Source organism: Pituophis catenifer, unplaced genomic scaffold (genome assembly GCF_029215685.1).
Source record: "Pituophis catenifer annectens isolate HBS135680 unplaced genomic scaffold, rPitCat1.0.hap2 SCAF_4, whole genome shotgun sequence".
In the NCBI taxonomy this organism is placed as follows: domain Eukaryota; kingdom Metazoa; phylum Chordata; class Lepidosauria; order Squamata; family Colubridae; genus Pituophis; species Pituophis catenifer.
This window is the reverse complement of record NW_027256884.1, coordinates 49,615,981-49,638,382: the sequence shown is the minus strand read 5'-3', so window position 1 is coordinate 49,638,382 and position 22,402 is coordinate 49,615,981. Positions and strand designations below refer to the sequence as shown.

At 39.3% G+C, this 22,402-nt stretch overlaps 2 protein-coding genes across 5 annotated transcripts in view; one reads left to right on the top strand and one right to left on the bottom strand.

Annotated features, from left to right (window-relative positions):
* Positions 1–846: 846 nt before the first annotated feature.
* TXLNG (taxilin gamma) lies at positions 847–17,982 on the bottom strand. Of its 3 annotated transcripts, none has more exons than XM_070943712.1 (10): positions 17,848–17,982; positions 14,133–14,439; positions 13,659–13,750; positions 10,013–10,183; positions 7,277–7,471; positions 6,463–6,582; positions 6,042–6,116; positions 4,966–5,058; positions 3,171–3,266; positions 847–2,607 (listed from the first exon to the last, which is right to left on the bottom strand). In XM_070943712.1, exons 2-10 carry the CDS (start codon positions 14,344–14,346, stop codon positions 2,284–2,286), a joined length of 1,380 nt encoding a protein of 459 aa, XP_070799813.1. In that variant the 5' UTR covers positions 14,347–14,439; positions 17,848–17,982; the 3' UTR covers positions 847–2,283. The 3 variants fall into 3 exon arrangements, with proteins under 3 accessions (XP_070799813.1, XP_070799815.1, XP_070799814.1); XM_070943714.1 differs by having other exon boundaries at positions 17,870–17,982; XM_070943713.1 differs by lacking the exon at positions 17,848–17,982 and adding an exon at positions 14,894–14,934.
* Positions 17,983–18,258: 276 nt separating this feature from the next.
* Positions 18,259–22,402, top strand: part of CTPS2 (CTP synthase 2) — a 159,796-nt gene continuing 155,652 nt past the window's right edge. For both annotated transcript variants that reach the window (XM_070943707.1, XM_070943708.1), the window contains exon 1: positions 18,259–18,365. The gene's annotated coding sequence lies outside the window, so the exon portion shown is untranslated. The remainder of the gene's footprint in view (positions 18,366–22,402) is intronic.

Below are 22,402 nucleotides of genomic sequence, written 5' to 3'. Positions count from 1 at the left end.
AATAGCTTTCAGTGTTTATAAGCACATGATTATCAATTTACACACAGCTAGCTGCCTATAATAAGCATGAGGTGTACAACTAAAGTACATTGAACAAATCAGCATAAAAATGGCAGTGCAGTATACCACTGTATGGCAATAGACAAGTAATGAGCTTGTCCTGTACTAGCCCTCTATTGTTCAATGCATGGAATGTCTTGAGACTTTAAACAAAACCTTCATTTAGACTGAAGAACAAGTTGGAGAAAAAATGCATAAGAGGTTTTTTGAAAAGCCATTATTTCAATAGCTTCATTTTATGCATCTATAATTGCAACTGGTTAAAAAACAACCCTACTCTTGCCTATAATTAGGTCAATTGTAGACATAGGTAAAACTAATCAAAATATAGTAGCTATGAGGAAATATCTTTGCAGTTTTTACTTTCAACATGCATTGTTCCACTATCCAATTTCTTAACTGTTTTGCACTGTTTTACAAATTCAGAGTGTTTGCACTTCTAGCGGTACATTTGTTTGATGAAAGGTTCTCTAATGTTTCTTATGCTTATGACAGCATAATTGGGTATTTTCCAGTATACGTCAACTGCTTACCTTACAGAAGTGGAATTCATACAAAAGGAAATGCAAACACATTTTAAGAAACAAAATACAAGTGGCCAGTTTCCAATTCAGGATTTTTCAAGTCCACTATTAATGTCAATTGATTTTGCTCAAAAGTACAAATATCCCAAAGATTTTCTTCAATTCGGTTTCAATTAGGATACTGTATAGGTAAAAAGGGTAATACATCAGTAGCCTTAAATTGAAATAATTTGCAACTAAACTGTAAGAGTATACAGGCAGATAAAGAGAGACGTTATCAATAATGTGCTTAAATAAGAAAAGCTTCAAGAAAGTGAATCCAAACTAGGTACCAGAATTTGGTATTTTTTACATTTCTCCAAACAGAACAACTAGAAAGCTGATACATGTAGGCAGAGTTAACAGCAGCTTGTAACCTAGCAGCACTCTTTTGGTCCCTTTTTTCTTTCTTTTTTTTTTTTTTTTTAAAAAAATCAGATTATGGGAGATACCTAAACTTGCAACTGACCTACATTCATAATTCTAACCACAGTACAAAAAATGTGGAGTCTTGTATGCTGTGCATTTATTAGCAACATAAATACCGAAGTGCCAAATTCCAAGTAACTTAGATATCAGAAGGCACTTCCGTTTATGTATATGTTTTGTCTAGTAAGACTTTTCATTTTACAAAGTAATGGTTGAAACCAGAATGTTTTCCTGTATTTTGGATTAAATTATATAATTTATACACTATCATGGACAGACTAGTTTTTATAAGAATGTGTATCCTGTGAAATATAGACTTTAGGATTTCCCGTACTGAGTGTGGTTCATTGCAATCATTCTTAAGTGATGATGCATTTATATATGTTCACTATTTCACACTAATAAGTAGGCATCCAACAGAATGAAAGAATTCCCAGCAAACCCTGCCCCCATAGATTATATATTTTAATCTAGCAACCACTAACCAAAATCTTGTTGCATTTAATAAGCTGCAACTATGACAGCAGTTTTTATATTATAGCTCATTTTTTAAAAAATCATTGCAACAACAGTAGTGCATTCAAAATACATCCAGATTTAAGTTAGTGGTTATTTAGAGAAATTATCAAGAGTTTGCTTTCTGCCTTAATTCCTTCAATATAACAGAAAGGGCAACAGTTATTTAATTTATACTGGCTATCAGACAATCCTGAGAAATATGAATTGTACACCCTGTTTTTCCAGTTGGCAGCTACACTAAACCCTGTAAGATTTTTCAGCCTTTTCGTATCAGAATGGATAGTCACAGAACAAATTGTATTTTACTGGACTGCTTGGTAATCTCACCTCAGCTTTAAATTTTAATTTATTACACAGATTTATGCTCAAACACTGATCAAAGTTGCTCCCTTAACATGATGACAAAACTTTACATGGGTCTTAGATGATATAGTAATGTATTACTGGATAAGAAGAAAAACACTGCATGCATCCTTAATGGGGTTCTTTTGTAAAAAAAAAATGCAAATGTGCAATACAGTTGTGGATTCTTTTTATAGATATGCTATTCAATAGCTGCTATGCAGCTTCCTGTACCAGGCAAATTCTGTTCTGTTCTAAGAAAATACAGATATGGTAGAAAAAGTAAGAAAATTTTCACCACAAAACTAATAGTTACCACCACCAGTTAAAGTTATACACAAAATATATCTCTTAATACAGTGTTTACATTTTAGTCAACAAAATCTGTGGGAATGGAAACCAAACTGACAGTTTTTTCATAGCTTTCATTTGCCACTCTTGTTTCGATATCTGGTTGGATTCCTTCTTGTTCTTTATTAATAGAAATCTCCAGCTTCTCATGAGAGTTGAGCGTGCATGATTGCAATACAGGTACAGCTAGATCCACATTTGCTTCTCTTGAAGAAACCTGTTCTTTAAGAATTTCCACCTTCTCATTTAACTCATTTCTTTCTGTTTGAAGAGCTCTACATAGCTTTTCCAAACGCTCCAGTTTTGTTTGGAAACCTTTGTATTCTTTGTCCTTAACTGTCTTCTGTAATAAATAAGATAGCATAGAGGATTCAGATGAATTTTACCCAATGTATTTCAAAACTCTTAAAACAGCCAATGAGAAAACTCAAAACCTTTTTGTGATCACTCTTTTTTACTGGCCAGTTACGGCTTGAGAATCTGTAATGTAAGGGGACCACAATTCCAATTCCCTTTTCTTGGTGTATTCAAATTCTATTTTCCCATGTAAAAGTCTCCTTCTCTAATCTGAAGAGTCTATTGCAATCCTCACTCACTAGATGGTTTAAATAAAAGTGATATACAACTTATTTTATACAAACAAGAACACTTCATGTTTTTTCTGATGATTGAAAACATTCAGATACAAACCAAATACATTTTTATTATGAAGATGGTGACATCTTTTTATGGAACATAACATTAGCAAAATTTCAGTTTAAAATATAAGCAAACCCTGTAAATCACATTATATTCTTTGAAATACTGTTTGATAATTGAGTAACTTTTAAGTTTCATCTAGTTCTGACTATAAAATAAGAACCAAAAGTAGCATTTTGATTTTTAAGAATGGAAAATAATACTCACTTCTTCAGCCATTTGCAAGAGAGCCTTGTTGTTGTTTTCCCATTTTGTCCGCCACACTACTATTTCTTTTTCCAGTTTTTTTATTTTTTTGGTCATCTGAAATAAATTAATTACACTGATTTGTAACTAATTGCTGGAAATTAACATTTTAATCTACTGTTTGTCAGATTGCCCAGTCTCTTGAGATTAAATCTCATTATTTTAAGATTAGTTGCATTTCTTTCACAAGATTCAAAACAAAATATATAATCATTTTACAAAAAAAATAAATGGTCTGAGATCCCAGATAATTTCAAGCAAATGTTAAGATAACTGTGTGATAAAATTGGCAAATTATCACAAAAAAAAAATTGGACTGAGAAAATTAATCAAAGATTGTGATAATCGGGTGAATGATTGCAAATTGCACATAAATGGCAAAAAACAGCAAGTAGATGAATTTGTATACTTTGATAATTTTTTTTTACTAAAAATGGGAAAGAAAATAAGATGTACAATTTAGATAAAAAGGTGGTGGGTAGAATGTTTCTGTTTCAAGAAATGAATATTTATTGAAATAATTAAAAATAGCTGTGATGAATAGCTGGACGCTTCCCTAGATCTCTCCATATGTCAGTTCAGAGGAAGATGAAGCAGTTCCAGCATATCCGGATGGGAGTTGGTTAAAGGCTCCAAGCAGCCATTCGACAGGGATTTGGCTCAAGCACAGCTGCAAGCAGGACAGCCGAGGCTTCAGGTGGAGAAAACATGCAACTGCAGCAGGTCAGTGATGAGGAAGAGGGCGAGGCCTTCTGCCCTGATCCAAGAACACGTAGGGCAGAGAAAAGGCAGGAGTAGAGAAGGTCAACCACATTACTCATGAGGTGAAACCCTTGCCCTTTTTGATGCGCTGCACCAGAAGTTGGCTATTTAGCACAACAGACAGATGGAAGTGATGTTGGGAACATGTTCATTTCCTCGCTGTGTGTTTTCTGCTTGTTGTGATTCTTGCCTTGCTTTGGATTGACACCATGACTTGAATTGTGCCTTGCAAACCCTCTTGTATTGTGGATTTAATCTTGCCTTGTGGGTTTCCTTTGAGATTGAGAAACTTGCAAATGCCTTGTGGACTCACTGGCAACTGCCCTGTGGACTAGCATTGGCCTGCTTGTGGCTGGACTTAATTGAGACAGTTCTGGGTTTTTGGTGAAGGGAGTTACTGGGAAATATTAATAAACCCTCTAAACCAGAGTTATGTGTGTGTTTGAGTGGGACAGCACAATAACTTGATATTGTACTGTATTGAAGATTATGTTTCTGTATATGCTCTATGGAACTGAGTGTTAGGCATGTCAATAAAGATATAAAAATAATGCATGGGAACTAAGTACTTCAATATGTGTGATAAAACAAGAATTGATGAAAGTCTTCAATGAATGGGTGCTGAATGAATGTGAATTTAATGGGAAAGTGAATGGCCATCACGTTTAGGGAAAATGCAGGAAACTGAACAGGAATGAAATGTATAAAGTTAAAATGAGTGGAATGAGAGAAGGAATGATAAAATGAGTGATAGAATGGGAAAAGATCTCAAAAACAGGTAAGATGTTTAAACTCAAGGCAATGCATGAAGCAGTGTTCGGATAAGGTGGAAGCAAACATAATTTCCAAGGAGAGAAGATTCAGCTGGATATATCTGCCATTCCCTGAAGTAAACTCCACTAAGTTCAGAGAGGTTTATTTATTCATTAATACATAGACAAATCATAAACATTATAAATTTTTCTTGTGGCAAATAGGTAAGAAAATAAAGTACCTTTTCCATTTCTTGTCTGAAAGTTGTGAAAAGTTCATTACTCTTTGCCATAGTTGTCTGGAATTCCTCAAACTTATCCATGTAAAGAGAAAGCTAAAAGTAACAATGTTTAAATCTAATTTAGAGGCATAATTTAAAATTATTTAAATAATAATTACACTAGTTACTCATTACAGATATCATGTAAAAGGTACCAAAAAATAATAATTAAAGGCTGATTTGGTCTTATGTGAAGACTTACATTGTCTAGATTGATTTAAACACCCAGTTAGCTTTCAAAAGATAAAAGCTGAGGTATAAGTTTCTACAATAACATTACATCAAAATAACAACGCTCAAAACACTGGTATTATGAAACACATTTCCATCCTTAGTTCCAAGAGAACTAAGTGTTAACAAAAAAAGATGAAGACATGAATAATTTTTAGGGGCATTTAGACTTTAGCTGAACAATAAAAGAACAAAGACTAATCAATGTGGACTTTTAAGGAAGGTTTAAAATGTGTGGGTTTATCACATGATTTTTAGAAGTTCATCTGATATAATATTTAACTAAAAAGAATTCTACATAGCAGCATGAATAAAATAGAGCTACCGTGTGAAAAATAATTGCTGTCACATCAAGACAAATTGGCATAAATTTGAAAGGCATTACAATATAATTGTTATTGCATATTTTGTATAAAAGTTGTGTATTTATGCTCATTATAATAAAAAAGTTCTTCTCAATCTGGTTTGTCTACAAAATCAGCCAGTAAATATATTTATTTTAAATGGACTAGGCCTGCAACAACTTGAATTACCTTGGAGGTAAGATTACTCATATAGATTTCAGGGTTACAGAAGCAATTTCCAATTAATGTAGCCTCAAACTATAGCCAATGGGTGACTAATATGCGGTGACTGATACTGAGGCTTAGTTCTTTGGGAAAGAATTGCCTAATTATTGTATTCCTTTCCCAAAGAATTGTTTTAGGCTTCCAATCTGATTTAATCATTTCAATTTTTAAGAAACTTCTCCAACTTCATTTAATAGATTAATAGCTAAGCTACTAATCACAATTTAAATTGGTTACCTGCTGTTTTAATTGGGCTTCTTGCTGCTTCATTTGTTCACATTTGTGTCTAGATTCAGTAGCTTCTTTTAACAGCTGAGGACAAAGAAAATATTTTCTGTCTAGAACACCTTAATATCAGATTATACTTCTGATATTTACACACCTATGTAAAATTGTACCTGTAGCTTGGAAAATGCAACAGGTCAACAGGCATAGAGCTGCATACATAAACTATATTATACATTGTATTATTACAAAGTTAACAATGCTCAATGTGCTGCATACAATTTAGGAACCCATTAATCTTCATAGCCTACTGACAATACAATCAAAACCCAAACAGATTTGCAGCTTGTTCTAATAACAAAAAAAGTCTAAACATATTGTTAACAACTTACTAAATAATTCTTTCATTTTAAGCTTTTTAAAAAACACTTACAAAATCTTTCTCCCTCTGATGTTTTTCCTCAGCTTCTTTTATAAGCTGTGTAGTCTGCTGAAGCTTGGCATCCACCAGTTGTTGTTGCAGTTCTTTATGCTTGAAGACTTTATCCATGTGCTAGAGAAAAGCATAACTGCAATCAAACTAAAAACCATTTTTTTAATGTCGAGTAAATGTTTCACAAGCTAGTTTTCTTTTGTGTGTCCCCTCCTTCAATCATGGTAAATTCTTGAATCTTCTTGAATTAACTAACATGTTCTTCATTATTTATAATGAACCATGCTCAACTGGAAAACATATAATAAGTGATTTGGATGCTGCACCAGACTTGGAAAGGCATAAACTAACATCAATAAGCATGGATGCTGAATGGATGTTAGGCCAATTCTTCACCTAATCTATCTCTTTAGCAGAGGTGGTATTCAGCAGGTTCTGACCAGTTCTGGAGAACTGGTAGTGGAAATTTTGAGTGGAGAACCGGTAAATACCACCTCTGACTGGCTCCGCCCCCCATCTATTCTCTGCCTCCTGAGTCCCAGCTGATCGGGAGGAAATGGGGATTTTGCAGTAACCTTCCCCTGGAATGGGGAAGGAATGGAATTTTTACAGTATCCTTCCCCTGCCACGCCCAAGCCACGCCTTGCCCACCAAGCCACGCCCACAGAACCGGTAGTAAAAATTTTTTGAATCCCATCACTGCCCTGTAGATGCTTATTCTCTAAACCTGTTCCTTAGCATTGGGGAGATATCTTTTGAGGTTTTATTGTGGGTATTTTAGCGTAATGAAATATTATTAGAATGCTTTACTTACTTCTTCTCGAAGTGCATACTGTTCCACAAGTTTCTTCAGCTTTTCCCCAAGTTCAATATTTTCTTGGCGGAGTTTTGCATTGTGTACACCATGCTGTTCTAGCTGTGCCTGAATTTCATTTAATGTAATCTGGAAATGTACTGTTGCTTCTTTACGTCTCTCTTCCTCTTCACGGGCTTGTTGCATATTTTCTTCCTTTTGCCCAAAGAGATTAAAATCCACTTGTAAACATGTTCTTTTAGATTTTGGCCAACAGCAAAAAAATGTAACCCAGCTTCATCTTAACATCTCAAAATATTAGGATTATACTGGTTTTCAAATTCTTTCATCACTTCATCTGACAAATATGTATGAAGACTGGTTTGTTTTCAGAACCAATACATTAAAATGAGGCATCATTTTTATAAGGCTTCCAAATTACAAATATGGTAACAGTGAACTTGAACTTGGAAAAGAAAGCTGATTATAAGTAACTTCATTTCAAATTAGAATTGTTTCTGATGAAAGTCAGCAGAGAAATCTGAAGCTGACCATGTCTTTCAGAGCTGGCTGTTGCTAGGCAATGAGGGACCAACTGTTTCTAACTTGAAGTCAATTTGTTGAACACTGTGCCCTACAGAAGACATGTTCCCGATATGAACCAGACAAACATGAAAAAAAATCTAGTCAATTAGTTGTTATAAGTCCACATAATAGTACAGTATCACTTTTAAAGTATCATATAGGCCCAGTACTCTTCATAACATCTTCATGAATGATTTAAAATTGTAATTGTAAGGGATGCATAAAATTTGCAGATAACACCAAGCTGGCAGGAACAGCCAACATCCTAGAACAGGGGTGTCAAACTCACGTTGTCACGGCAACGTCACGTGACTTATCAGGACTTTTTTCCCCTTTGCTAAACCAGGTGTGGCCAGCGCGTGATGCATCCAAGCCATGAGTGATAGTCCTGCCCTAGAAGAGAGGTTCAAGATCCAGAAGATTTTGACAGACTTGAACACTGAGCCCTATCTAACAAAATGAAATTCAATGGTGAGAAAGATACGGTTTTACACTTAGGCAAGAAAAACCAAATGCACAGGGATAGAATCGGTGGTTATCTGGCTCAACAGCAGTAACTGCAAGAGGGATCTAGTAGTCCTGGACAACCACTTAAATATGAGCCAACAGTGTGCTGCAGCTGCCAAAAAAAGCCAATGCAGTCCTAGGCTGCATTAACAGAGGGATAGAATCAAGATCACATTAAGTGTTAATTCCACTTTATAATGCCTTGGAAAGATGCTGAACTCTAGAAAGAGTGCCAAGAAGAGCAACAAAGATGATTAAGGGTCTGGAAGCTAAAACAAAGGATGAATGGTTGCAGTAATTGGGTATGCCTAGTCTAGTGAAAATGAGTAGGGGTCACATGATAGCAGTGTTTCAATATGAGGGGCTGCCACAAAGAAGATGGGGTCAACCTAGTTTCCAAAGCACCTGAAGACAGGACAAGAAGCCATGGACGGAAACTAATGAAGGAAAGAAGCAACCTAGAACGAAGGAGAAACTTCCTGACAGTGAGAACAATTAACCAGTGGAATGGTTTGCCTCTAAAAACTGTAGGTGCTCCATCACTGAAGATTTTTAAGAAGAGATTGGATAGTCAGTTGTCTGAAAATAGCCTCCTGCTTGGGTGGGGTGGGGTGGGGAGTTGGATTGGAGGACCTTCCAACTCTTAATATTCTGCTTTGTTATTCTTTCTATGATCTTGTGTATTCATTCCATCACGCCCAAAGAAAGTCCGGAATGGTATAAGATCTCTTAACATTGGTAGAGGTTTAGACAGAAAACCACCTAGCTCCAATCCAACCATATTATTCTATGTTCTATTCTATGCTCTAATTATTATATAATAGAAGATCAAAATCAGATTCATATTTCAGCAACAGTGAAATAGATCTATTAGAAAGTTAAATTTCCAGAGAAGATAAGAACAGAACTTGTGTTTTTTAAAATAAAGACTTCCTCACTTTGGAATAATTTTTAACCAAGAGAACAGCAAATAAAGCAATTTGATTAACTTAGTACACTAAATGAACACAATTAAGGTGATTGATAAATCAATGATTGTATGATTCATATAAAACAAGTCATGGCCTAATGTTATAACCCAAGAACCATTTTAATGAGATATAATTTGGGAAAAGATCAGTGATAGAAATGAAACTCCAAGAAAAGTAACAGAGTAACTTAGAGTAACAGGGAAAGAACCAACTTCTGTAAGTGATGGTTTACTATTAAACTATTTTCATATTTATAATAATTAGAAAAAAAGAACAAAGGTATCTCAATATTCATTTTTAAAATGTGAATTGAGGAGGAAATATTTATTCATAAGAATTGAAAGTATTTATTCATGGATATAATGCTTCTTCTAATTGCCTCATGATTGATTATATCAAATATTCAGTATCTTATTATTATGGTATCCCAATTCCTACAGTGACAATTTGCTAGCAAATAGAGGAAACCAGGATCAAGAAAGAACTTGGAATAGGCAGCTCTACATCTTTACCACTCTGAAAAGACACCTGACTAAAAGTATATTCCGAACAAACAGTAACAAACTTATCTAGGATGGTCATCCTCTTTCACTTAATCCCATTTTGTTACATTTTGTTATATAGCCAGGGTTTTTCTTTTTTGAAGAGAACTATTTGTTTCAGGTTTATTGATATATTACTGCAGAAAACTAACCTTGAGAGTCTTATTATGGCGTTGTAGTTCTCGACACAGAGATTCCAGTTTGCTACGTGCAAGAATTGCTTTGCTATGTTCACTTTGCAGGTGCACTTTCTCTTTTACAACCTGTGCTTGTTTTTTTTGCAGCATCTTCATTTGTCTCTGAACATTTCGGCTCTCCTCTAGCTAAATGAAAAAAAAAGAGAAAATACATATCTGAATTCAGTTGTGTTTAAAGAGAATATTTAACTTCTGGTATTCCAATTTGAGACCTAACAAGTGCATTTGAATTTGTTAGTTTTTTAACATGTAGTTTATCTATCCTTAGTCTGTAACCTAGCACGGAGGATGAAGCAAAATCAATTCATTCTATTAACTGAGTTCTTACTACAGATATCTTTATTATAATAACATTGGCGTCTTTTTCTATTTTCCCAAATAATAAGCTTTAATTACAGTTTTAAAATGTCACTTTTGTATATCAAGTATATTTTAAAAATATTTATAAAGGATTTTCTGCTAGGATACCAATGAAAAAAATCTGCTACGCATGCACATATATGTATAACAATAACAGAACAGTGGCACTGAGTTACTTTACTGGTTCAAGCAAAGATACTCCTTTATGCCAATGAATTTTGTGAAGATACCTGTGCAGGAAGTAGCACATTTGTTAGAGTTTAGTTCACTTTTTAAATTATGAAGATATTAACTCACTTCAGCTCCATGCTTTGCTTCCAATCCTAGACCATACAATGATTGTCCTGTCACTCAGATACCAGGATCTTTTTCACCAGCTTCTACAGCTGACTTTTACCAGAGTCAGAGAATCTCATTCACAGAAATGGTGTCATGAAAACTAAGTCACACTCTCTGTTCAGAGCTGGAAGTGTTTCTGTTAATCTGTTAGTCCCAAAGCTGCTTTTTCAAAAGGCAACTGGACTTGGTTTTCCAAAAACAAAGTTGCCTTTTGAAAAAGCACCTTTGGGATAGATAACAATATGCAAACAGAAATTAAATCCAGACAAGATAGTGCTACTGATAAGTAGGAAAGTAGATTCAGAGACTAAAGATCAACTTGTGTTTAATTAGACTATACTTGTCCTAGAAGAACATATGTGCAGTTTAGTAAATGTTCTTTGATGTTCAGCTGGCAGTAGTGAGCAGCTTTTTTTTTTTTGCACAATTAAGGCTAATGTGCCACCTGCCAATCTTGTTTTGATGACTGCAATAAGTTGTCAAAGAAGCTGAAAAATGTCCATAAGTTGCAACTGGGGCAAAATGCAACTGTTGCCTGCTAACAGAGTCCAAATAACAAGTACACGTTACATGTACTGAAAGATGCACTGGTTAATGATTGATTGACACCACTGAAGATGTTGCTATGACCCTTTAAAACCTTAAGTATCTGAGGACCTGACAACCTGAGGGGCTACACTTCCTTGTTCCAATATTTGAGGGGCTGCCGCAAAGAAGAGTGGGCCGACCTATTTTCCAAAGCACCAGAAGGCAAAGCAAGACAACAATGGATAGAAAGTAATCAAGAAGAGAAGTAACCTAGAATTAAGGAGAATTTTTCTAACTGTGAGAATAATTAACCAATGGAATGGATTACCTTCAGAAGTTGTGGGTGCTCCATCACTGGAGGCTTTAAGAAGAGACTGGCAGCCACTTGTCTAGAATGGTATAGGGCAGCGTTGGCAAACCTTTTCGGCACTAAAAAGGGGAGCGTGTGCATGCCGGAAACAGGAAGAGCAGGTGATCTTCCGTTTGCGCCAGCCATCTGGTCTTCCAGTTTCTGGCATGCATGTGTGCACGAAGACCAGCTGTCCGGTGCGCATGAGCTGGCTCTGCCTAACCTTTCAGGGATCCTCACGTCTCCCTGCCTGACCCCTGGTCCCCGTCAGGGTGGCAGGACATCCCAACAATCCGGTTATGCAGCCCCAGAAAGGGAAAGAATTGGGCGGGGAATGCCACCTCCTTCCGCTGGAAAGCTGGAACTCCTTCCCGGCCTCGGAGGTAAAGGTCGTTGGTGTTCCTGGGACTCGGGTTGGGGGGGCAGGAGAGCTTTGCCCCAACTCTGGCATCTCCATGCGTGAGGAGTTGCGCTCTCCATCCGGCACTCCTGGGGCAGCTCACCTCCCCAACGGCAGCTCCTCCTTCTTTTCCTCCTGGCTGCTCCAGCATCCTGGCCAGAAGTGGCAGCGCGAGAAACGCTGCTTCCGTGCTGGCCAGGTGCTCTGGACCGCGGATGTGCATCGGTGCTGCAGGCTGGGGCAGCGCAAGAAGCCCGCTTGGGCAGGGAGGGAGGGAAGCCCCGGCCCGCACATCCTGGCTGGCAGCTCTGCTCCACTTGTTCTTCCGTGTTCCAGCGCACCAGCCACCTGGTTTTCAGCACACCAACAACCAGGTCTTCACGCTCCCGCGCACATGAAGATCAGCTGGCGTGTGCCGGACCCCGGAAGAGCAATGGGCGACGGCTCATGTGCCCAGAGAGATGGCTCTGTGAGCCACTTCCGGCACGCGTGCCATAGGCTCGCCATCATGGGTATAGGGTCTTCTGCTTGAGCAGGGGGTTGGACTAGAAGACCTCCAAGGTCTTCTTCTAGTTGGACTAGAAGACCTCCAATTCACTTATTCTGTTTCCTGGTTTTTTAGATTACAGTATAAAGTAATCTATTTAGATTATATAAAGACCTAGAGAAAATCATTTTTCAAAAGACCAGGATAGGAAAGGAAAAGTATTTTGTTAATTTCTTGACCATTAAAGGAAGACACTGAGTACTAAAGATATATGATCTGCTATCTGATGCATTACATTAGACAATAGGACTTGATAATTGTTTTTAGTTTGTTATTTTTTCCTTCCAGATGACTAACTTTGGATTACTTAAAATATTAAATACTCTAAGTACCATATTTTTCCGTGTATAATATGATATTTTTTCTTAAAAATATTTACCAAAAAATGGAGGGGCGTCTTATACATGGGGAGCCGAACCGCAGTTGCGAAACTGCCAGCACCTTATCTCTGCAAACTAGCCTCACGACCGAAACTTCCGATTGCAGAGACAAGCTAACAGGTTTCTTCCAATCATGAGCCTTATGTAACTGACATCAGCTGATGCTGCAGAGAGCATGTAGCCAGTGCCCAGATTCGATAGGGAGTGGTAATGTCGGAGCGTTCTGAGCCCATAAAAATGTCAGAAAACAAAACAAAAAAAAAAAATACCATTACCGGTAAGCAAATGTCTTACTCTACAAATTAAATGCCTTCTATTTAATGTTTAAAATATTGATTTCTGAATTTTGGGTAAGAAAAGGGGAGGGGCGTCTTATAGACGGAAAAATATTGTAATCAAGATGTACTACACAAATTCCAGGAAATCTGTCCATTAGGTATATGCTTGACAGATTTAATTTGCAGTTGCTTATATAAAGTCAAGCTTCCACTGAGTTATGTGGAGTTATGAGGGACTTGACAATATGACAATGGTTTGCTAATGCTTCATTGATTTCCCAGTCTAGTCTATGATCCTGGGTTTTCCTGGTGTCATCCCATTAAAATATTAGCTAGATTTAATCCTGCTTAGTTTTTCCAGGATCAGTCAAGGTTGATTATGCTATCCATGTTTATAATATTAAATCTAAAATATATTACCAGGTCAGCATATTTCTTGCAGAGTGCTGCTAGCTTTTCTTCTGGAGTAGCAAGTGTGTTTAAAGCTTGCATAAGTAACAATACTTCTTTTCCTATGGGCCAAGAAAATATCATAGTAGTGAGTAGCACAGTTAGAATATTGACAATAAAAAAATGTAAAATATGAGGAAATTTCAACCAAAGCAACATTTTCATACAAGACAAGGTGAGAATGGGCAACACAAACTTCTGAATAATCACAGTATAAATACTGATTTCCATATAAAAACAATTTTATCTACAAAGTTTAGGAATATAGAGATGCAGCTAGCAAAGCACTATATATTTAATTATCAAAATTGAATTTAATAAGGTTCAATAAAATACTTGAGTTTTAGGACATATAGCTATTAAGAACATAGGAGTTTTAAATATGTAATAAAGACAAACAATATGTTCAATGTTAAAAATCTATGTTTCAATGGCAATAAGTACCTAAAGTTTTTTCTTTGTTTTTTTCATTTTCTGAGTCTTGCTGGCCATCAGGTGGGTCAATACGGGTTTCTTCTCTCCCTGGAGTCTCCTCCCGCAACTCTTGGGTACAATATTCTTTCCCCACCAGCTTTCTGTTTTTGGAAATGTAATCTTCTACCTCCTGTGCATCTTCATTTTCTCTGCTGTCACAGTCAGTTTCTGCTTCCTGCAGCATTGTATTTTTAGTATGCTTGCTGTCCTCCAATTGATCCTAGTTGCCAATTCCAAACTCACAAATCTTTGATTTTTCCACAGTAATCAACTCGCACTGGGAAGAGAAATATACTCAGATTATTAAAGAAAAAAACGCATTGTTCTAAGTTTTTGAGGCCCCTAAAAGAATAGGCATGTTTCACCAGCAAACTGCGCATGTTTAAACGGGATACAGCACAGCGAGGATAAGCAGATGCTATGGGAACAATCACGCTCCTTGTTGATCCTAGGCCCTAGGACAATGCCGTGAACATACTTGGAGACAAGTCTCCTTAACGTCATTGCTTCAACGTTTAGAATTGTGCGGAAAGGGGAAAAACAGGCAGGAACTCCATCCGATTATGATCAAACCGCCTCCCCTTCCCGCTCTGAAGAGCTCCTGTGAGAAGCGACACGGTGGGGTAACGAGACCCCTCCCGCTCAACCAAACGCCGGGCTCTTGCCCAGGTACGGAGGTGGAGAAAGAAGAGACGGAATAAGGGTACCAAGAAAGCGTCTACTACAGATACCTCCTTCGCCAAGAACTCGAACTGTGAAACCGGAAGTTTAGCGAAGCGGATTAGAACGACGCCGCAGGAGGAACTTCCTGTCTCTTTTGCCCAAATACCCGGCTGTGGCTGAACATCCCCCCCCCCCCCGCAGGATGTGAACGCGGACGGGTTCGCGACCACCTATTCCCATCTCTGCGAAGAAAATGAGTGTCTAGGGTGGCGAGGGAACGCGGGAAACCGAAGTGACGGCACATTGTTATTTGCTCTTTGATTTAAAAGCCGCGAACTAACGTTTTCTCGCTACACTTTGCCCTACAATCACCACATTCGGTTGCCACTAATTGATTATCCTGTGTCTCCTACAACGGAATCCAGTTGGGTTGAATTTCTAGCCCCGAAAATGTGTGCTATAACAAGCTGAAGGTTTTGCCTTAAAAGTTTAGATATTGCTGGCAGTTCTATAGGAATTATTGGGGGTTTGCATATTTACTCTGAAGAAAAGATGACTGAGGGATTCAGTCCTATGTTCAGCCCCATAAAAGGATTCAATGGGGAAGATGATCAATGTACCATTGCCACGGAAAGTCCAGAAATAATGGATTGAAGATAGAGATACCTAGATCTGGTTAATTAAAAGAAAAAAATTTTTGAAACGAAAATATTACAAGACTGGGGCAGTATACCCCTGGAGATTGTGGGTTCTTCATTTCTGGTAGTTTTAAAGAAAAAAAAAGCCACATCTCAAGGATGGGGGTTTTTTTCTGCACATTGCAGATAGTTGGACTAGATAACCCTAGATGATGACTAGATGGACTAAATTTTGTGTATGTGTATACACATTAAATTTTACTAAGATGTTCACTTACAGAATCTTAGAATATTTATTATATATTCTAATATATATATATTTGGACATTATCATTTAGGGGTGAACTCATTTGTTGCTGCATCTAACTGCCGGTTTAGACATTAATGGCTGTGTGTTGCATTATTTTGAGGGGACAGCACATTTACAGTGTTATACAAGCTGTACACTCACTACTATACATTGTAGCCAAGTGTCATTTCTTCAGTGTTGGCACATGAAAAGATATACTTAAATATTTACAAAATATGAGGGGGGTGTACTCACTTTGTGATATACTGTCAGTCTGTATACATACATACATACATACATGCATACATCCCAAAATTTAATTTCGACTTTTTAAAATGGAAAAGTTGAGTGATAAAAAAAGGCTAAAGACAACAAATTGACTATATTTCTGATGAGTTTGTTGCCCTCCCCAAGCCTATGAATTTTATTCATGAATGATTATGGTTGCAACATGGTTGCAATATCACAATTTGTGCTGTAAATAATGGTCACATACAACAACTGTTCAAATAGAAGAGAATGTATGTAGCTCAGAGTTGCAGTGTGGAGTCTCTGCTGTTGAGTTTAGTTGGTTGCAAACCTTTCCTCACTCAACTAGTTAACTACTAGATAGCATAAGATTTACTCCCTATTTACATACAGTTATATATAGTAGCTTGCCTCGTCAGTGTTGGTGGGGTATGGTTTCCTCCTTCCTAGCTCAATACCCTAATTAAAGAACTATCAATGAAGGACCTCCTCCCCCATCATTACAGGCAGGGTAAACTACCGGATATAAACAGGAAGCAAATCCCACACTTGCAGGACTCATGATGTTACATAGTCAAGTAGTGAAACATTTGCCACCAACCAAGCAACCTTGGAGAGTACCAAGGACTCTTAACAGTTGTCATTTGTTAACCATCATTAACAAAACAAGCACCACAATGGCTAATTTTTACATACAGATTTTCTTGGTTGGACTTTTCCCAACATTCTCCATGCACGAGATGTTTTGTGAGGGAACAAAATACAGCAATGCCACAGACAATAATATTCTCCCTCAAGGAACAGCAACCATCTTTAACTTTCTACCTTACCCTGCACCACTGAGTTAAAGAAAGCATGTCACTTATTTGTTCCTTCTGGATATTGTGGCCAAGGTCATCATTTACATTTAGTTTACCTATTGATAGAAAAGAGTGAATGAAAAAGTTAGTGTGGGTGTGCTCCTTCAATTGTCAATTTTTTAGGTTGTTCTGCTCAGAGAAAAATGAATAGGAAAATGTCACTACTTTTTATTGCCCCTGTGGGCCCAGCTCTATTTGCCACCATGCCCAGAAGGGATGAGTCAGAAAAGAATTGTTGCTGCCTATTCTTGGTTGCTGGTTCTCCATCTTCAAAAGCAGAACTCAAAGACAACCACACAATGTAGAGATCTTACGGAATTTTCTAACTAGGGTTCCTGCTCCCTGTTCTTTTACTAGCTCTTTTAGTGGCCAGAAGAAAGGAGAAGACTGCTGGAGTGTACACCTTGACAACTTCTTTTCCTTGACAAGCTGATTTTTCCTTCAAAATAAAAAAGCAAAAAGCAAACCTCTTCAAAATTGGTAAGCCCCAAGCAGCCGGTCATTTCAAGTAACAAACGCCTCTCCCCTCCTGTCTTTAAGAGGTCACACACAATTGACTCATCAGCTCTTGGTGATGCAGCAGTAGCAACCTGGATTTTGCACGAGGAGAATACAGTGATCAAAAGTGGATGCGGCAGAATCGACAACATTTATAAATGAGAAGTTTCCAGCAGAGGGACTTAGAGCACCGAGTCGCCAAGGCGATTCGCGATTCGATATCCCTCCACATGTTATTCTTCTCTTCCCGCTCACTGGAGAAAGAGCATGTTGAGCAGGTGCACATGGCTCCAGAGTTTCCAATCCTTTTTCTCCTGCGGATCTTTCCAGAAGGATGTGGCTGCAAGCCATCCCTGCTCCGGTGCGGCATTCTCCCAAGGAAATATAAAGACATTGCAAAAATATTCCCAAAACTGAAACTGAAGCACACCACCTGCAACTGGAGCCCTTCTCCCAAGCAAAGTGGGAAAGGAAACACAATATTTTACCTTTGAATAGTCTCGTACCAACCCGTAGGGCCGCCGCCGCCTCCTTTCCTTCAGACGACTCCAGCTCAGTAGCCTGTCTGGCCTCCGCGGCAGCACTGCCTTAAACACACGATGAGCCGGCTGCGCGCCCCGCCATAATGTGAAGATGGCATCCAAACAGGTCGGGCCGCACCGGAAGCCCTTCATGTCTCCCTGGGCTCAGCCAATCACTAGAAGCTTTTCTCTGCATCCGGGGTTTGCCTTTACACCGATAAAGCACGACCATGGGAGTAGCTTGGAACTACAACTCCCAGTATTCATGAGGGATCCGCGTAGGATTCTGCCCGGAGATCACAAATGGCTTTCGCTTTTCCTTCAAGTCGTGATCTCTTCCCAACGCTTCACGGGATTTGTAGTTTTTTGTCCGTGTTTTTTTCTCGAGCGTGCGATGGCGGCGGCGGCTGGGAACCAATATTTTCTACAAGGTGCCTTTGGCTTTTAAGGCGCGCTCTCAGAGAAGTGCAACACAATAGAGTAGGGTGAGTCTTCTTAAATTCAAGATTCTTTGTAATGCCGTCCTGGTCCTTAGGAGGCATGTAGCACAGACTAGTGTGTGAAGCACTTGTTTCCAAAAGATATTTCAGTTGTCTCACCACGTGAAAGAACAAGTGGACTTTATGAAACAATTACTCGTCCTATTCGCGGGCAGAGTTGGGATAGGCTGGTATTACATTATATGTATAACAGCAATGGAGCTTTTCCCAGCCCGCATCTCTCTTCCACAATATATGTATTGTTGGTTATTAACTTGGTTTTCCAAGTTAGGGGAATGATTCTTACCCTACATCCTGCCTGGTACACCCAGAAGCTCTTTCAAGGTGAAAAATATTTACCCAATATCCTTCGCGGGAACGCGTTTTAATATTGTACAGTGGACTTAGTTGAAATACTGTATGTTTGCATCAAATAATGGTTATTATGCTACGTGTGAGCATGTAGCAATGTTTTCCAGTGTTGGAAGAAATATCCATCTGAGTTCAGTTCCAAGTGGGAAGAAAGACACTGGAAACATGGAGGCTATTTGGAAAGATATTGGTGGACAGGACCACATGGTTTGAGGTCCTGGGCAATCCAGCACATGGGTGAGAGAAAGACAGAGGGTTATACCCTCTTTTGGGCTTTGAAGTTGCTTCCTGTTCCTGTGAAAGAAATGTATTCCGATTGGTTGTCAGACTCCCATGGGACCATGCAGGGGTAACTTTATAGGTTGTCTTGAGTCCCAGACTTGGTTGAATCTTGCTGGGTGATGTAATATTCCCAGGTGCCATCTGGTGGCACCTATTATGTCCTGAGGGTGAAGGTCTTTTGTAGATAAACTGGGTCAGCCTTTCGTCTTGTAGATAGGATGGCTCAGTGTTTCTGGGGCTATTAACAAAGGCAGGGGCTGCTTTCCAAAAGCATGTATCTCCTTTTCTCATCCAGGGAGGTATAATATTCTGCCTTTTTAATATTTCATTCTTCTAGGCGAAGGGTGGGTGCTAACTTTCTATACCAGTTAAGAGAAGCATTAACAAATACTTAGCAATATTTCAATTTAACTCAGACAACATTTGGTAAAATTACGTGTTGATAATTGTGAATGCAAGTCATATATTAGATTGTAGAGGTAACAAGTAAGATTACTATTAAAAACAACACCCTAGGCTCCTGGTGACGAACCTATGGCACGCGTGCCAGAGGTGGCACGCAGAGCCCTCTCTGTGGGCACCCGCACTGTCGCCCCAGCACAGTATGCCACAGGGCGGGTGTCGGCAAGCCACGGGCTCTTTTGTCCCTCCGCTGCAACTCCCTGTTGGGTAATCCCACCACTGGCTGGTCCTGCCCCCCTTGCCCTCCCCTCCCTGTTACCCCAAAGGAGTCTTTGAGAGCTCAACGCCAAGAGGCACAGATTTCATCTACCTTCTGCATTCCCACCCCACACCGAAGCAAACCAAACCGTCCAGGGTCTCCCTGCTAAGCGACCCCACCGAGCCCACTTGCAAACTCTGCCAAGCGCGGCTCCAAACGCTGCAGTAGTGGGGAAGGTGCAACCAGTGGGATTCAAAAATTTTTACTACCGGTTCTGTGGGTGTGGCTTGGTTGGCGTGGCATGGCATGGCTTGGTGGGCATGGCACGGGGATACTGTAAAATCTCCATTCCCACCCCACTCCAGGAGGATACTGTAAAATCTCCATTCTCTCCCCACTCCAGGGAAAGATTACTGCAAAATCCCCATTTCCTCCCAATTAGCTAGGACTCGGGAGGCAGAGAATAAATGGGGGCGGGGCCAGTCAGAGGTGGTATTTACCAGTTCTCCGAACTTCTCAAAATTTCCACTACCGGTTCTCCAGAACTGGTCAGAACCTGCTGAATACCACCTCTGAGGTGCGCGCCCTATCTGCTCCGCTCTCGCCAGCCAGAGGTGGGGCTCCGCGCCGCCGCCTCCCAGCCAGAGCACCATGTTTCTTTGCTTGGTGGTCGCCTCCATGGAAAGAGCTGTGTTCAGGCTGCCTGGGACCTTGCCGTGGCGGGAGAGAGAGAGGGGCAAGGGGGGATGTCTCCCCCACCTGATCCAGGTTGGAGTTGCCTTATTTTGCGTGGATGTCTTTTAACGCTTGGCTTTGCCTGCCAGCCTCCACTTCCCCTCCACAGCCTAAGTGATTGGATTCACACGACACGTGAAGCTGGGCAGAAGAGCACAGACACATAGATGGATGAAGGGAGAGAGGGAGGGATAGATGAGACAGAGAGAGACAGAGAGAAAGAGAAAGAGAGGGAGCGAAAGAGGGGAAGAGAGAGAATCAGGCAGAGAGGGAGGGAGGGAAAGAGAGATAGAGAAAGACAGGAGGGAAAGAGAGAGAGAGAAAGGGAGGGAGGGGGAGAGAAAGAGGCAGGGAAAGATAAATGATATTACAAAAGTTTCTTTTTTATTGTTGCTAAACCTAGTATTTCAAAAGCAGAAAAAAACTAAGGGGCATAAAAGTGTATCACATTTTTCCTAGCACAATTAGCTGAACTCTGCCTTGTTTATCATTATTTTAGGTAGTAAAACCTCATTATTCAGGTTAAATTGCTGTGTTGCCACTTTGCGATAAATAAGTGGGTTTTGGGTTGCAGATTGGGCACTCGGTCTCTAAAAGGTTCACCATCACTGCCCTAGGCAATCTGCTAATTTTGTAGGAGTCCATTCAATCATTTATTATAGCTGTGCTTTTCCTTACATCCTGAACTACAAACTACAGTTTTAGCTGAGTGTAGCATGAAGTCTACTAGCTAATTTATGTAGAGTGTATTGTATGAACCCAGAATCATGGATAACTTGTGCAAATTTTAGTTAGTTAATCATGTTATATGAACATAGTAATATCTGCTTCAGTAAGCAATGTGAGTTATCAGTAAAGAATCTAAAAATCTTCACTAGATTTACAGGCTTTTTTTATTGTACCCAACCAGTTATATCATCTTAGCTGGCATCAGAGGTTAACAGATTAAGAGAGTTGGAAGGGACCTTGTAGATCATTTAGTCCAACCCCCCACCCTACACTATTTCTGACAAATGGCAGTCCATCTCTCATTGAAAACCTCCAGTGATGAAACTCCCACAACTTCTGAAGGAAAGCTGTTCCATTGGTTGGTTGATCTGTCAGAAAATTTCTCATTTCTAGGTTGAATCTCTCCTTAATCAGTTTCCATCCATTATTACTTGTCTGGCCTTCAGGTGTCTTGAAAAATAGCTTGACCCCCTTCCTCTCTATGGCAGCCCCTCAAATGTTGGAACATATCCAAGATCCCTATCATGTCAGAGACAAGCTATCATGTCTCTCCTGGTCCTTCTCTTCACTAGACTAGCCATGCCCAGTTCCTGTAACCGTTCTTCATATGTTTTAGTCACCAGTCCCCTAATCATCCTGGTTGCTCTCATCTGCACGTTTTCTAGAGTCTCAACATCTTTTTTATAGTGTGGTGACCAAAACTGGATGCAATATTCTAGATGTGGTCTTACTAAGGCTTTATAGAGTGGTATTAGTATCTCACTTGATCTTGATTGTATCCCTCTGTTAATGCGACTTAATTTTGGCTGCCGCCGCACACAGTTAACTCATATTTAATTGGTTGTCCACTAAGACTCCAAGATCCCTCTCACAGTTACTGCTATTAAGCCTGGATTCACCGAGTTTATATGTGTATTTTTGATTTTTCTTGCCTAACTGTAAGACTTTACTTTTCTCTACATTGAATTTCATTTTGTTAGATAGGCTCCAGTATTCAAGTCTGTCAAGATCCATCTGGATCTTGAGCCTATCATCCAGGGAAGGGGTCTGCAATCTTAAACACTCAAAGAGCCATTTGGACCAGTTTCCCACAGAAAACAAAGCACTGTTAGCCACAAAACCTGGGTGGGCATGGCCAACTCAATGTCACTCCCACCCAGTCACATGACCCCCCCCAGCCACGCCTACCCAGGTTTTGTGGCTCCCAGTGTTTTCTGTGGGAAATGGGTCTCTCTCTCCCCCTCCCTCCCTCCCTCTCTCATTT

Bases quoted from the DNA above. Each gene is read 5' to 3' on its own strand.
- TXLNG (XM_070943712.1), bottom strand. From the start codon at position 14,346: ATGCTGCAGGAAGCAGAAACTGACTGTGACAGCAGAGAAAATGAAGAT. The intron at 13,751-14,132 runs GTACTTATTGCC...CTTGGCCCATAG, and splicing joins AAACAAAGAAAAAACTTTAG to GAAAAGAAGTATTGTTACTT. The intron at 6,117-6,462 runs GTAAGTGTTTTT...CTTTGTCCTCAG, and splicing joins ATCAGAGGGAGAAAGATTTT to CTGTTAAAAGAAGCTACTGA.